Source organism: Myxocyprinus asiaticus, chromosome 1 (assembly GCF_019703515.2).
Source record: "Myxocyprinus asiaticus isolate MX2 ecotype Aquarium Trade chromosome 1, UBuf_Myxa_2, whole genome shotgun sequence".
Taxonomy (NCBI): domain Eukaryota; kingdom Metazoa; phylum Chordata; class Actinopteri; order Cypriniformes; family Catostomidae; genus Myxocyprinus; species Myxocyprinus asiaticus.
Window position 1 is genome coordinate 37,752,689 of NC_059344.1, and position 14,343 is coordinate 37,767,031.

The following is a 14,343-nucleotide window of genomic DNA, read 5'->3' on the forward strand; positions in this document are numbered from 1 at the left end:
GTTTATCAGTCAGTTTGCAGCTGATGATCACCTTTGCACAGTTGCTAGTTTGAACTCTCCAACAAAGTTTCTTCAGAACAAAATAATATTAATGATAATATTTTTAAAACATTAAAGTCCCATAATAATGTCTTCACTATACAGAGAAAAATTTGGGGGATGCTTGCAAATCTCCAGATTATTAATACTCTGTGCAGTCATTTTATATTACATATTTATGAGCTTTTAGAGCAGTATAAAGACTTGCATATGTGTCATGAAATTAGAGGAAGTGCAGGATCCATTCTTCTGGTCATGTTTCAAGTGACCCTTGTCTTTTAGATTAATGGCGATGTGAATGCTCTTAGAGAGCACAGTCTTAATCCTCAACTCTTTCACCTTTTCATGGACAAACACTCACACGCTGGTTCACCCTTTGCCCATTTGGCAAGCTTTCCCATGACTTCCTGTAGATCCAAAGAATCAGACAGTGGGGAGAGTAGGAGTGTTGGGGTATCGTTGATCATTTGTGGTTGTGACGACCCTTTTATTCAAACAGTGATTGTTCCATCTGGTCCTCTGTTGTTAGACAGAGGTTTCACTGTGGAGAGCAAGGAGGAGTGATTTCCTTTTCAGATCGCCACTTGAAATGGTGGTTTAATAATGTACTTTATTCTCCTTTTCATTTTGTTATCAACAATATAAAAGTCTCATCTAATGCATTCCTGCAATGAGTCTGTGCGAAAAGTGTGCATTTGTAAAGTAATAGGAGAGTTTGTGACCAAAATCTACGTCACTGTTTGTTGCTGTGTTCTGCTCTGGCTTGTTTCAGCCTGCAGAGACTGTTTATCTGATTTCAACATTTGTTCTATTGAGCCATTGTTTTCTGCCCTCAGGGGTCTAAACAAACTTGCACAAACTAACAGCACACATCACAAACACACCCATATAAAAATCACATAGCAGGCTAAAAAGAAGCTATAGCCTATGAAATGCTTAAAAGTAGTTTTAAAACTTTTTAGTTGTTAAGTTTGCAGTATAAACACCAACATTGTTTGACTTTTTGAACTCAAATGTACTTGTATGATTCAGTGAAAAGCCTTGTTACCATATACCATTACACAATCAGGTTATGTCAATATACATCGATGTGCATAATCACAGGAGTCAGATATTCCACCACTTCATGCTTGCTGTTATGTTTTGATTATTTGATTTGGTCTAATCGAGTTTCTATCCTAGAGAACTGCCAAAGTTGTTTGTGAACACAGCCATCTCTAACATCACTTGATGGACAGAGGGTCTGGCTGTCTCTTTTGCTTAGGTGGCAAAGCCAATACTGCCTGTTTTTGCCATTTTATTATTAGTAGGTAAAGTCATTAATTCAGCTGTGCATTACTGGTGTTTTTTTTTTTTTTTTTTTTTTGTTTTTTTTGCTGTGCTCGTAAGATATCCTTATGGCAAAATCTGTGCTGAACTGTTACATTTTTTTTTATTTGCATGTTGATCCCAGACAGCATGTTCATAGAACAAAAAGGGCTCTATAACAGATTGAATTTTATATATATATATATATATATTTATAGCTAGAAACTTATTGGGATGTCAATTGTTTATATTTTAAAATTTCTTCAAATGGTACAATTGCCCTGTGCCTTGTTTCTTAAGTCACTCACAGCTTCAGTGAAGTTTCCCCTGGAACTAATGTTTAAACCAAAGGTGACGTCTATTTTGATTTCTTTCTTTCTTTCTTTCTTTCTTTCTTGTTGTTGTTGTGGCCACTAACAATATAAATGTTTTGCGATGCATTATTGCATGCATTATTATCAAATTATTATTATATTATTACAAATTATATTATTATTATGGAATATCTTTTAGGTTAACTAAACAGATCTTATGTTCTTTTTTAAATTGATCAATAAACAAATACAATACAAATAGCCTTCAGTACAAATAGATTTGTACAATTAAGTATACAATAATACATAAAGACTTAAAAGAAAACACATGCCTGTATTTTGAATTTGAATAGCTTTTTGCTTCTTCGAGGGCAAAATGTAATTAACATAACAGGCCACACCATTTCCTTGTTTAAATACTGTAAAACATGATGGTAGGTCTCACGTCTGTGCCTTAGGTCTATTGACTGATGTTGACGTGGCTGTGACGTCACGGGTGGTTAATTTAAATGGGGTTCAGGGGGGAGTGAAAGCGATTAAATTAGTTTTAGGGGAAACAAAGAGCCGGAGCGGCGCATAAAGGCGAATGCTGGAGAAGAGTTCACACACGTAATCTCTTTCAGTGTGGGAACTTACAACACAGAGAGCAAGTAAGTTTTATTCCTTTTCTCCATCAGAAGGGTTCAACAGTTGTTATCGCACCAATGTGCCTACATATTTTACACCTTTAACTTTTTAAGAAGTGTAATGGAAAGTTCAGAACGACTGAAAAAAAATCTATAAATAGTTTATGTAGATGTTTTTCGCGCTGATGACAAGTGTCTGAACACGAACAAAACGTGGACTATAAATATGTTTTACGTTTGATTTTGTAACTGTTTCATGCACAGGTTTACTGGTTTATATTTAAAAAAAAAAAAAAAAAAAAACGTGCTGAGTGAAATGATTTATTGAAACTAACAACAGTCGTTGAAGTGCGCTAACATTTAATACTCAGTGTCGATATGTCGCGCGGCTGAAGTTCCTTCATGCAATTATTTTGTCCATTCATGATGTCATGTCAGATCTACTGTTTGTGTCTCAAAACCAAGTGAATTACCATAGAGCTTTTTTGGGCGTCGCATTAAACATCAGCTCAGCTCCCTCACTGGGTTTTGGAGACACAAACGTTGTTTGTTTATTTATTTATTTACAAAAAGCAGCCTATTTTCTATTCAAATGTGTCTGGTCCACTCCACACTTAACCAAAAGTGTTGCAAAGTAAGAGTATGCTCACTGTTATCTTGTTTTTGCTTTCCCTTTACTTTGTCATCATGACTGTAGATGAAGTAGTAAAAAAAAAAATAATGCCTGTTTTATTTACAATACATGTGAAATGTGTGTGTGTGTGTGTGTGTGTGTGTACATGTTTATACTACATTGTGGGGACCAAATGTCCTCACAAGGATACTAAAACCTGAGATCACCTGGTAAATGGCTTATTAAACATACTCAACAATGTTTTTTTGAAAATGTAAAAATGCAAAAAGGTTTCTGTGAGGGTTAGGTTTAGGGGTAGGGGACAGAAATTATCATTAGATCTGTATAAAATCCATAAAATGCATGGAAGTCTATGGAGAGTCCCCACAATGATATAAAAACAAGTTTGTGTGTGAGGAGCTGGTTCTCTTGCTTAGATCTCTCTCTCTCTCGCTCTCTCTCTCTCTCTCTCCCCGTGTGTGTGTGTGTGTGTGTGTGTGTGTGTGTGTTCGAGATCATTGTGTATTTAATGCACTTGGCTGCATTCACTCCCTCTTTCTTCTGTTCAGTGGAGTGATTAAAGTGAGCATGGTCAAAGGGTGCAGGGCAAAAAGGAAGAGGACCGCGTCCCATCTTTTCTTCTCTTGCTCTTTCAGAGATCTTTTCACCTGACCTGCATTCTGACCTGCCCCCTCTTTAATTTCTCTCTCTTTAGACACTTTTGGGGCCTCTTCCTCCCAGAGAGGGACTAAGCAAGTGCAAAAATTGCACTCCTATTAAAGGGATTACATTTCAAACTATACCACTCCACAGCACTTCAGCAAAGTTGTAACCATTCAACCTTTTGGCCTCTGCCCTGTTTTGGTGTGCCTTCAAGGGAGACGTAGGGGTCAAACATTGTATGAAATGGATATGTATCGTCTGTCCCATTTGATTGAATATTTCTGGGTGAAATGGATCACAAAAGTTGTATTAAAACTTTCAGAACAGAGTTATAACTCTGTTATATATATGAATTTCATATGCATTAAAGGGTTTATTTCACATTACTTTAGAAGAGAATGTGTTTCACAGGACTCTTTCCCTCCACATAATAGCTATATGCTTTTAAGCAGCAGAGCTGTGTCTCAAGCTCTGGAAAAACTGTATGTGTGTATGCCCACAGGGAGTGTATATAAAGGCCAGAGTTGGTGTCTCAGTCAATGATTTCTCTTTAAGAAGCGGGATGCTGTTACATGTTGATTTAAGTAAGAGTGTGCAGTACACTGGTCACAATTTCTGTCAGAAAGCATTTGGTGTAACGATTACCTAATGCTTTACAGCACTGAGCCTGTGACAGCCTGTGTGTGTGTGTGGACATCACACAGCTGCACAAGCCTATCAGAAAGAATGATGGTAGAGTCACAGTGATTTATGACTGCTAGCCTCAAACCTGTATTTGAGTAAATCCTGTGCTGAGGTAAACTTAAACAGCTGTTCTTGGTTTGAAGACCTCTCTGTCTCTCTCCTCCCCCATATCTGTCTGTGGTTTAGATGACTGATAAAGCCAGTGCTGACTTGAACTCCCCCCATACTGTGTCTCTGAAGATGCAGTATGCGAACTCTTGTATCAGTACCAGCTCAGCCTCAAGCGCCTGCTTCACTGCAGACTTAATGAAAGCACCTCTGTTTAATGAATTTAAGAGCTGCTGAAAGGAGAGGCCCCAAATGAAAATCTTTTATTGAAAAGAGGGCGCTGATATGCGTGAAACCGCGCCATATGTCTGACTATGAGTGAAGTAGGTCAGAGCTTTGTGTTGTTTTCTCTTCTATGTAAATGAGTTGGAAGTCCAGCTGGTTGTGCTGGGAGAGACTCACACACTTAAACAGTGGGTGCTGGATTGCACTGAAAAAATGGGAGGGGAGCAGAGAGGAGAAACTGTGTGTGTCCAGCGGTCCTGCATTCCTCTGTGCTTGTGATAATGGAAGCCCCATGGCGTATGATGAGTGGGTTTGGTCCTTATAGTATGTGAGGAATGGGGCTTTCTACACATATGTGAGAGCATGTGTGTGTGTGTGCACGCACACTGGACCCAGCAGGTCTGTACTGCCTCATTAGGCTGTCTGGAACTCCCTCCATCATTCACATTCACACACACATGCATTGCACAAAGAAGACTGCCTGTTGAGAGATTTCAGAGAAAGGTCAGAAAAGAGAAGAAAAAAAAGGTGAGGAGGGGAATTTTTTTGGACACAGAGAGGGGGTGAAGACATTTTTGGGCCAGGAAAATGGGGGTTGGGGTGCTTGAGATTTGTGGTTTCTGAGAGAGGTTAGTCACGCTCAGCTGAGCGCCTGACACTTAATTACTGTTTGAAGGGAGCTTCTGGATTTAGTGGGTCAACAGAATATTTTATAAACTGCTTTGGAGGAGCACTGAGTGTCTGCTTCTCAGGCCGGTCCTATTGAAAGCCAAAGAGTGTGGGGAAAAGAAAGGTAGAGAGCATTTTTACTGCCGCGACTTATGGTGACCTATAAAGGCCTGGCGACTGAGTGATGCAGGGTGCCATTTTTACTTGAACAAGAGTTTGAGTTGAAAGTTACGGGCCAAAGACATAGCGAGAGTGAAGCTTCTGTTATCTCTCAAAGTCCAGAATATTCCACACACGCAACAACATGTGACTGGTTGGGTCAGCACTGCCCTCCAGAATGGAACGGTCAATATGAGCAGTACTGCCGCTTCCTATACACATATTAAGAATACCATACCTTGCTAAATCCCAAACATGTGAGGTTTTTGAGGTTAGTGCTCTATCGAGTTTTAAATCAACTAAACCAACTTCCTTACCTTAAACCTAAACCTAACCAGTAGTGTCATTAAAAGCGAATGTGACATGAAAAACGCAATTGCTGAAGCAACCACATCATTTTGTGGTGCTTCTATGACCCCTTTTAGACCTGGTATTAAGATTAAGAAAAATTAAGATTTCAGGTGATCCGATCACAATTGGTCAGTGTTAAATACATGTTTAAAAGGGGTCTAAAACATTTTGCGATCAGATCAATCTAAAGTTAATAAAATACATTGTTGTTGTAGTGCCTCTAGTGTTAATTTCACCAGGTAAGTGCCATGATATGTGCAACGAGCCGATGCAAAAATTTAGTAATACTAATGTGATTCTATGAGACCAGGTTTTCAGAGAAGTAGAGGAGACTTTTTTGGACCTAATAGGTGCTTAATTATCCTCAAAGACATTACTATAACCCTTTTCATCAGTTCAGCTCCTTCTGGAAGCTTTCAGCAGTCTTTTATTGCATCTTTCAGAAACCATCCTCTTTTTCAACAGGAGATCAGCTTTTATTACCGTTAATTGCTTTTCCTGCTAACAGACCTTCACACACTCTAAACCAGGGATGTCTTATTGATGAAAAAGTCACTCCCCCACCAACAATGGTGCTGAGTTGTTAGTAAATGTGGCTGTGAGAAGCTGTGTGTGTGTGAATGTGAGTTCTGAAATCTGTGTGGGTCCATATATGTGTTTGTATGTCCCTCTGTGAGCTGCTGGTTCAGTCCCTTTGACTTCATATCCACGGAGTGTTCCAGAAGAATGGCGTCCTGTGGTGATGATTCTTTTCTCCTCAGACAATACACTCCTGCTATCTCCCAGCACGCAGACGAACCATCGCCATGGAGATCACAAGCAGAGGCTGAAGAGTGCACTCACACAGCCAGAGTCACAGATATAAACAAAAAAATCCATATATGGAGATGCTGTGTTCACACACTCAGGGGATAGAGCTTGAAGTAGAGTGTTTACATGAGAAATTACTCCTCTGAGATGTTTCTTTTTTTAAATTTCTTTTTTTAAACAAATGACACTCTTTTATTAGAGAAAAAATCTTAACGTTGCAACTTTTACCTGTTTATTGCAGTGGTAGTGGAAATAATCCTCCCCAATGTTATGAGCACTGTGGGACCTCCATATTTTTCACATTTTGGATGCTGTCATAGTGAGAAGCAGAACAGAAAATGAGTGCAATTTTTTTTTTATTCAAACATTTATTAATTTACACTGTGTGTACACAGCTGAGGACAGTTCTCTGAACAAAGAGAGATAGGAGAGAGAGAACAGATGTGAACACTGCGTCCGAAACCACGTACTGTATGTACTGTATTTGATGAAGGATGCACGTATATGCTGGAAAAATAGTACATTCTTTTAGGTATGCATGCGAGTAGTATGAATAGATTTCGGACATACTTCATCCGGGGACGTGGGCAATGTCTCGTGACCTGACTATATGACTTAAAAACAACAACCGGGAAAACTATCTGCTCTGGTTTTGTTAAACAAGCACCATTTAAGCACAAGGAACAGTGATCTTGATATATTGTATATAGCACTTACGGTTGAGAGGAGCTGTCCGACTTGCGATTCACCACCGTTCTTTTAAATCCAGCATTTTGAACGTGACATCTCCTCAGCTCCTGAGGGATTATGGGATCGTTAAGTGTCTAGTCGATCTGCACTTCAGAATCTCACTGGAAATAGTAGGTCATCGGGGTATTTCTCAGTTACTGCTTTATTAGAAGGACTGATTCAAAGACACACACTCATTCTGTTTCTTTGAGAAAGTGAACTAGACTGAGCCTGAATAGGGCTGCTGGGGAATGTTCAGTTGTGTTTGTGAGCGTCATTTTGTATGTTTTGTCACTTTGGTTGTCCAGATTGTGTTTGATAAGCCACATCAACAAGCCAGTACTGCAGCAGTGCTTTTGGTGCCAGGCACTTCGTTATCATAATTGTAAGAAAAATTATTACTCATGCTACTGTTCCACTGGCTGTTATATCATCGTCCTGTGTGTTTTGTGTGGGCTTTTGTGTTAGTGTGCCGTTTGTGTGTGTGCGCATGTTCCTGTGGGTGGCTGTAGAATTTGAAGCGCTGTAGTTACATTATAATTTGGTTGCAGTGTGATTGCAGAGATTTGTGACACTTCAGCACTCTGATATTTTGTTTGCAGCAGCCAAGACTGTGACATTTTAATGCTGTTGGATTCACTCAGTGAAGATCTAATTAATCATTCTGAATGATCATCTTTATCAGCTCCATACTTTCATCTTTAATTGGAGAATTGAAATATTTAAAGGGCAGAATAGACGGGTCAATAACTGACCTGCCCTTTGATAACTGTATGAATAATTTTTTAAAGTGCAATATCACCATATTTGATTATTGTTGCTGTTTTACAGAAGTGAAGCACTGCAGCAACTGATCTTTTCAGTTTCTCTATGTAGCAACTTCAGTGATCTGATAAATAAGAGCTGTGTATGCCTAATGAAATGATTGATAACCATTATTCTGATTTTCAGAATGCGTGGCTTGTTTTACACCCTCATCGTGGTGCTCGTGGCCTTAATGATCGTGACTTCAGAGGCTGGGAAAAACAAGAAAGGTATCAAACATGGCAGAGGCCATCACTTCATCTCTCCTTTCTCTCCTCTCCCCCTTATAACAATGTGATTGGTGACTTTGAGCCTTGAGCTTACCGACATATTAGTGAAAATGAGCTTGAGAGCACATGCCAGCTGTGCACCTGTAGGAAGTAAACTGAGTTGCTGTGATCTTTATGCTGCTGATGTTTTAAAGGGCAAGTGAAACAAGTCACATGAAATAACTGTATTGTCTGTATTGTATGTTGTGTGATAGAGAAGAGTAAGGGTGGTAAAGGAGGTGCCGACTGTACAGAGTGGCGCTATGGCAGCTGTGTACCCAATAACGGGGACTGTGGTCAAGGCGTGAGGGAGGGCACCTGTAACGAGCAGACCAAGAAAGTCAAATGCAGATTGCCCTGCAACTGGAAGAAAAGTTTTGGAGGTGAGCAAAACTATGAAATACCACTAATCAATAAGCTGTGGTCTAATGACAATATTTGGACATTGGCATTTCCATTAGCTTTTTGACTGTTGTAACATAAATTACATTAATTTCTTTCATAGCTCCAGTAGAATTTCAGTAGTATTTTTGTGCTGCTCTGTATTTGGGTGTTTCTTCAACTTCAGCACTTCAGGCTGATTTTTATTCAAACATTTTTTTTCTTTTGTTATATAAAGGTCAAGTTAAAACTGACTTTTACCATGCCATTTATTTTTGGTACTTTTCAAATTACTTTCAAAGGCCAAGACCCAGACTTTGAAAATTAAACTATTTACTATTTTACTTTTTAAACTAAACTAATATTAAACAATATTAAATCTATCATAAAAATACAAATTATTACATGTTTAAAACTGTGATAATCTAAACAAAGATTAAAATAAACCATTTTGATATTTCTTGAGTGAAAATTAAATCTATAAAAACTGTCCCAGTTTTGCCGTCATTTCCACTACATCAAACAATTTTACCCTTAATAAAGTTTTTTTTATTTTTATTTATAAAGTTAGTGAACTTGTTTACTGAGTCAATCAAAGAAATGATCAATCATGAAGAAAAAGAAAAATCAATGTAAATATGGTTTTTAAGCAGAATATTTTTATTGGGCTTCATTTACAATCTACGCATAATTTGCCATGCTATTCAAAAAGTGTGAAATTATTATTTAATTGTGTATATTTAGGAAACATACAGTATACAGTACTCTGAATTAGCTAAAATAAGCTATAGTTTGAAATTAGCCTTAACAAGACAAAGAAGACTGCATTTTATTTCAAAAACCTACAAAATGTCATTTCCATCACCATAATTTCCACCATGTAATTCTGTCCAACACAATACAGAATTTGAGATGTGGTGGAAATTACACTGTTGTAGGATTTCTCATGACTTCAGAAAAAAATGACAAAAATCTCAGCATAAGATACATACACTGTTGGACATTGTTAGTAGATAAATATATATATATATATATATATAAAATACTGAGTGTGAAAAATGTTATAACAAGACTTAAAGTGCCCAAAGTTGAAGAAACACCCATTTATGTCTGTTGTAAATGTTTTATATTATTATACATACTTTATTATAACACTTTTTATGCAGCTGACTGCAAGTATAAGTTTGGTAACTGGGGTGAGTGTGATGCAGCCACAAGCACAAAGAGCCGCTCTGGGACTCTGCAAAAGGCTCTGTTCAATGTTGAATGTCAGCAAACCATCTCTGTCTCCAAACCCTGCACCACCAAGGTCAAAAACAAAGCCAAAGGTACATTCTCAACACCAAACCCAAAATTAACTCACTCTGAATGATTGTTATACTTAAATGTTATCAAAAAATGCTTTCGCAAACACTCTAGAAACGGGTGTTACAGTCCATTGCAACCAGTTGTTTGATTCGGTTTAGTCAAGCATGTAATGCATGTAATCTCCTCTGATTGTGTAATCTTGGCCTGTTGGGATTCTGAAATAATTGATGAACCTCTGTTTATACATAAGAGACAGTCCTTTTAACTCATAGGTTTGTTGTTAATATGCTTATATGAATGTGGATTTCAGCAATAATAGCACTGGGCATATGTGTTTCCTAACCAGCGTGAGACAGGGAGGCGTTGTCAAAGGTTTGGCTTTACTGGTAAATCTGAATAATGATTTTGTGTCAACCTCTTCACAGGAAAGAAAGGAAAGGGGAAAGGGAACTAAAGAGAGCGAGAGATGCAGAGGAGCATTGAACACACAGCGATCATCTGTCATCCAAACACTGCCTTTTTATCTGTACTTTGTGAAGATTAAGAATGAGCATGACTCAACACAGCCACAAACACATAGCCTGAAGTCATTTTCGTACCGAGTAACTGACTCGTTACATTACTCTTTCACATGTGATGGAGAAAGGAGAATAAAATGCTGTTGTTTAGAGTGTGTGATGCCCTGTAGTTTACCCAATTCACAAGCGCTGAGAGCTCTTTTTCTCTTTCTCTCTACCATCATCTGTGTAGCTTCAGGCCTCTTATTTGTTAAAGGACAACACAATCAGTAGAACTCAATCAGACACATCTATTTTTATAACTGTTTTACTTAAAAAAAAATGTGGGTTTGTAAAATTGTGTAATTACAGGATTATATTACTAGTGGGGTATGCCAGTAGTATATGGATAAGTCACCCTTCTCCTTTTGTAGCCTAAAATTGAGGATAAACAATTTTTCTTTTCTTTTTCTATACAAAGTTGTAGTTAATGTAAGGATGGTTTTTGTGAAAATACCCCATGCAATTTGTTTTTCATTTTGACAATGATTGTGTTACTTATAGATATAAGGGGTGACAGAGTGTTATAATATGGAACAAGTATTAATATGAATGGACGCCACAGAGACAAGTCCCCTCTTATGCAACAGTGAACTATTTGACTATGTAAGAACATTTTGTAAGCATTTGAGAAATACAGTGAAGTTTTGTTACTGAATTTTGTGTGTAATGTGTACCTAAAGGAATTGGTGGCACCTAATTATTAAAGACTCCTGACCCCATTTTTTTTTTCTTTATGCAAACTATTTATACCAAGTTACTGAAGCTGCATCCCAAATCGCATATTTCTGCACAATTGACCCTTTGCTAAGCTCAGGCCCCCTTGGTTACGGTTGCTTGCTCTGACAAGCTCTGCAGAACTCCCCATTGAAATGAATGAGAGATTGCCTGGAATGATGCAGTTTTTGGCAAAATATTCCCAAATGCAATGGTTAATAAGTTTACGTGGACTGGAATATAGAGTGACATTATAATGCAATTTTATATTATGTTTTTTTGTAAAAGAAATGGTTCAATTACACAGTCATTTGATTAAAACCTTTAGACTGTAAATTAGAATCAAGGCAAACAATTATTACAGTCACTTGAAAAGAGAAAAACATCATTTAATAGCGATTACATACTAGTAATTTGCTAGGAGATGTTTCTGGTGACAGTCAAAACACCTGCCAAGATAACGGAAACGTAGTTTTGTTTCCTTACACGTCATCTTCAGAGCATCTGGCAATGGAATGCCTTTATGGTCGGAGATCGGAGATATCAAGTAGGAATATCCCACGTCCGAGTTGAATGGAACGCAGCACTAGCGAAGGGTCAATTATGCACCATTTTGCAGTGTATTTATTGATAGTAAAGAAGATACTTGTGCTACGTTCCATCGAAACTCGTACGTAAATTTTCAACTCCGATTTCGCCGTGATGCAGGTCCATGACATCACACAAACATGTCGGTACCCAGGGAGATATACAAAGTAAGCGATAAACATTCACATTTAAAGGTGCAATATGTAACATTTTTCATGTAATATTCTACTTTTTTGCCAATGTGTGAACGGCTTGTAACACAACTTAAAAAATGAGCCCTTCCCGGACTTCCTAGGTTGCCTATTAAAGCCTGTAGACTGATTTTCATGCGAAGGGAGCGGGTCGCTTTTGCCGGGAAAATCCAAAGGATGTGACGTTTATGCGCGCTCCCGAGAGCCTTGCCTCAGACAGTAGTGTCTCTTCCGCTATTCAACAGCGACAACAAATTGCAACGCTAGGTAACATTATCTTAGGGTGTGTTCACAGTTTTGTTCACAGGTGTAGTTCGTTTTAATCGAACCAAAACTTCCAAGTGTGAACACATCCTTAGAGATGGAATCCAGCAAACGTCTGGCTCCCAGCACAACACTGACTCCTACACAAACTCAAAGTAATCCAAAAAACAAAACAAAAAAACATTTATCTACTGAATCCCGTCTGGCTAAGCGGGAATGTGATTGTGGTCAAGCGAAAACTAGAGTGAACATCAACAGGGCATTTGATTCCTGGAGGGACCTTCGTTCAGTTTTGGGGATCAAAACCGACCCTGAATTTGGCGTTCTTACTGGACAGGTAAGCCTACATAACTGCAAAGCACGTGAAATATAGTGCCATAAGGATTGATCTGTGTAATTTTAGCTAACTTGATCTTGCCTGCTAACGCTGATGAATTGCAAGCTAACTTGCTTCGTAACTTTCAGATAATTTCAACGATATTCTCTTTGTACTAAAAGTCAGGTTAATGTCAATGTTAATCTGTAATTATTCAGCCAGGTAAACTACAATAACACATGAAATGAATGCTAGACAATGTTCAAGATAATGCAAAAAGCTCCATTCAATAGTGTAACGTAACTTGGTTATACAGAAAATATATACATTATATTATTATAAAACAATAGCGTATCGATATATCAAAATGACAGTTGTGATGGAATCACATCAATACTGAATTGTGTCAACATATTTATAATGTACAGTCTATTTTATAAACAGCTACAGTCATCATCCACCAAATTTAGCTAACAGCTATTGATAAAGCTGGCTAGCTAGCTAACGCCGACATAGGCTGTCGTATAAATGCAGTCAATGTATCATGCAAAGAAAAGTGATTACTTCAAACTACAGTCTCGCATAGTCAGACCTATATCCACACTTTTAGTCCTGTTCCAGCACTGGAGAGTCAAATATAATATACAGTCTCAAAGTTTGTAGTAATCAAAAATCATAACTGTGTAATTTTAATTATGCTACCTCATCTGTCAGCATGATGACGGTGAATCACGTTCAGTCTCTTTGTACGTTACGTCACTGTTTTGGCCGATGCTCGCTCGCGTCCCTGTGGAGTGTGTGCACGAGCATGAGCATGAGCACGAGCAACAGGTAGCTGGCTGCAGTTCACTTAATGGCCACAAGTGTCATTAATAATAAGGGTTTCTGAATCTTACATACTGCACCTTTAATAAGTAATATTGATAAATGAGTCAAAGTTCCTACATTACATGATATTAAAGCTTGTGCAGAAACAGTGGTATTAAACATGGCATAATATACTCTCTGTTGATAATCAAACACCGGTAGCACAAATGCTAGCGTTACACCATTGATTCTGAATTGGGTTGGTAGGACACATCTCTGGTTACATGTAAACCCTGCTAAGAGAACGTGAGCATTGCAGTTTTGTTTCCTTACACGTCAGAGCATCTGGCAATGGAATGCCTTTATGGTCGGAGATCGGAGATATCAAGTGGAATATCCCACATCGGAGCTGAATAGAACGCTGCATCAGTGCGAGTAGTATGTTCACACTAAAGATGCAGCGCAAAGAAGTGTACTTAGGAGTACCCGGATGATGTACGGAGTGTGTAATGTTGGACACTTCATGCAGTCACTGCTTGCTATATGTAGCGGAAGGAACAGAGTTACCTGGCCGCAATGATATAGGCCTAGTGAAAAAAAGAAAAAAAAAAACAGTTGTAAAATTAATGGTGAATGTGACCATTAATGAAACGTATATATGTACATTATTTGAGATAAGTGTTGAACTGAGGCTGGCTAATGCGCTAAAGTTAGCAGGAACGCTAGCGTTCCATTTGAGACGGTACTACACTTTGAAAATTCATACACCAGAATGGCCTAATCATAATGCACAGTGAAAGTGCACAGTGTAGCTACAGTGTTGTCATTTGGAACACAGCTCTA

General features: G+C 38.2%; 1 protein-coding gene across 1 annotated transcript; it reads left to right on the forward strand.

Annotated features, from left to right (window-relative positions):
- Window positions 1-2,145: 2,145 nt before the first annotated feature.
- On the forward strand, window positions 2,146-11,339 carry mdka (midkine a). Its single transcript, XM_051705346.1, has 5 exons — window positions 2,146-2,311; window positions 8,250-8,332; window positions 8,587-8,754; window positions 9,919-10,080; window positions 10,486-11,339. The coding sequence occupies exons 2-5, from the start codon at window positions 8,251-8,253 to the stop codon at window positions 10,512-10,514; spliced, it is 441 nt and encodes a 146-aa protein (XP_051561306.1). The 5' UTR covers window positions 2,146-2,311; window position 8,250; the 3' UTR covers window positions 10,515-11,339.
- The last annotated feature ends 3,004 nt before the right edge of the window (window positions 11,340-14,343 follow it).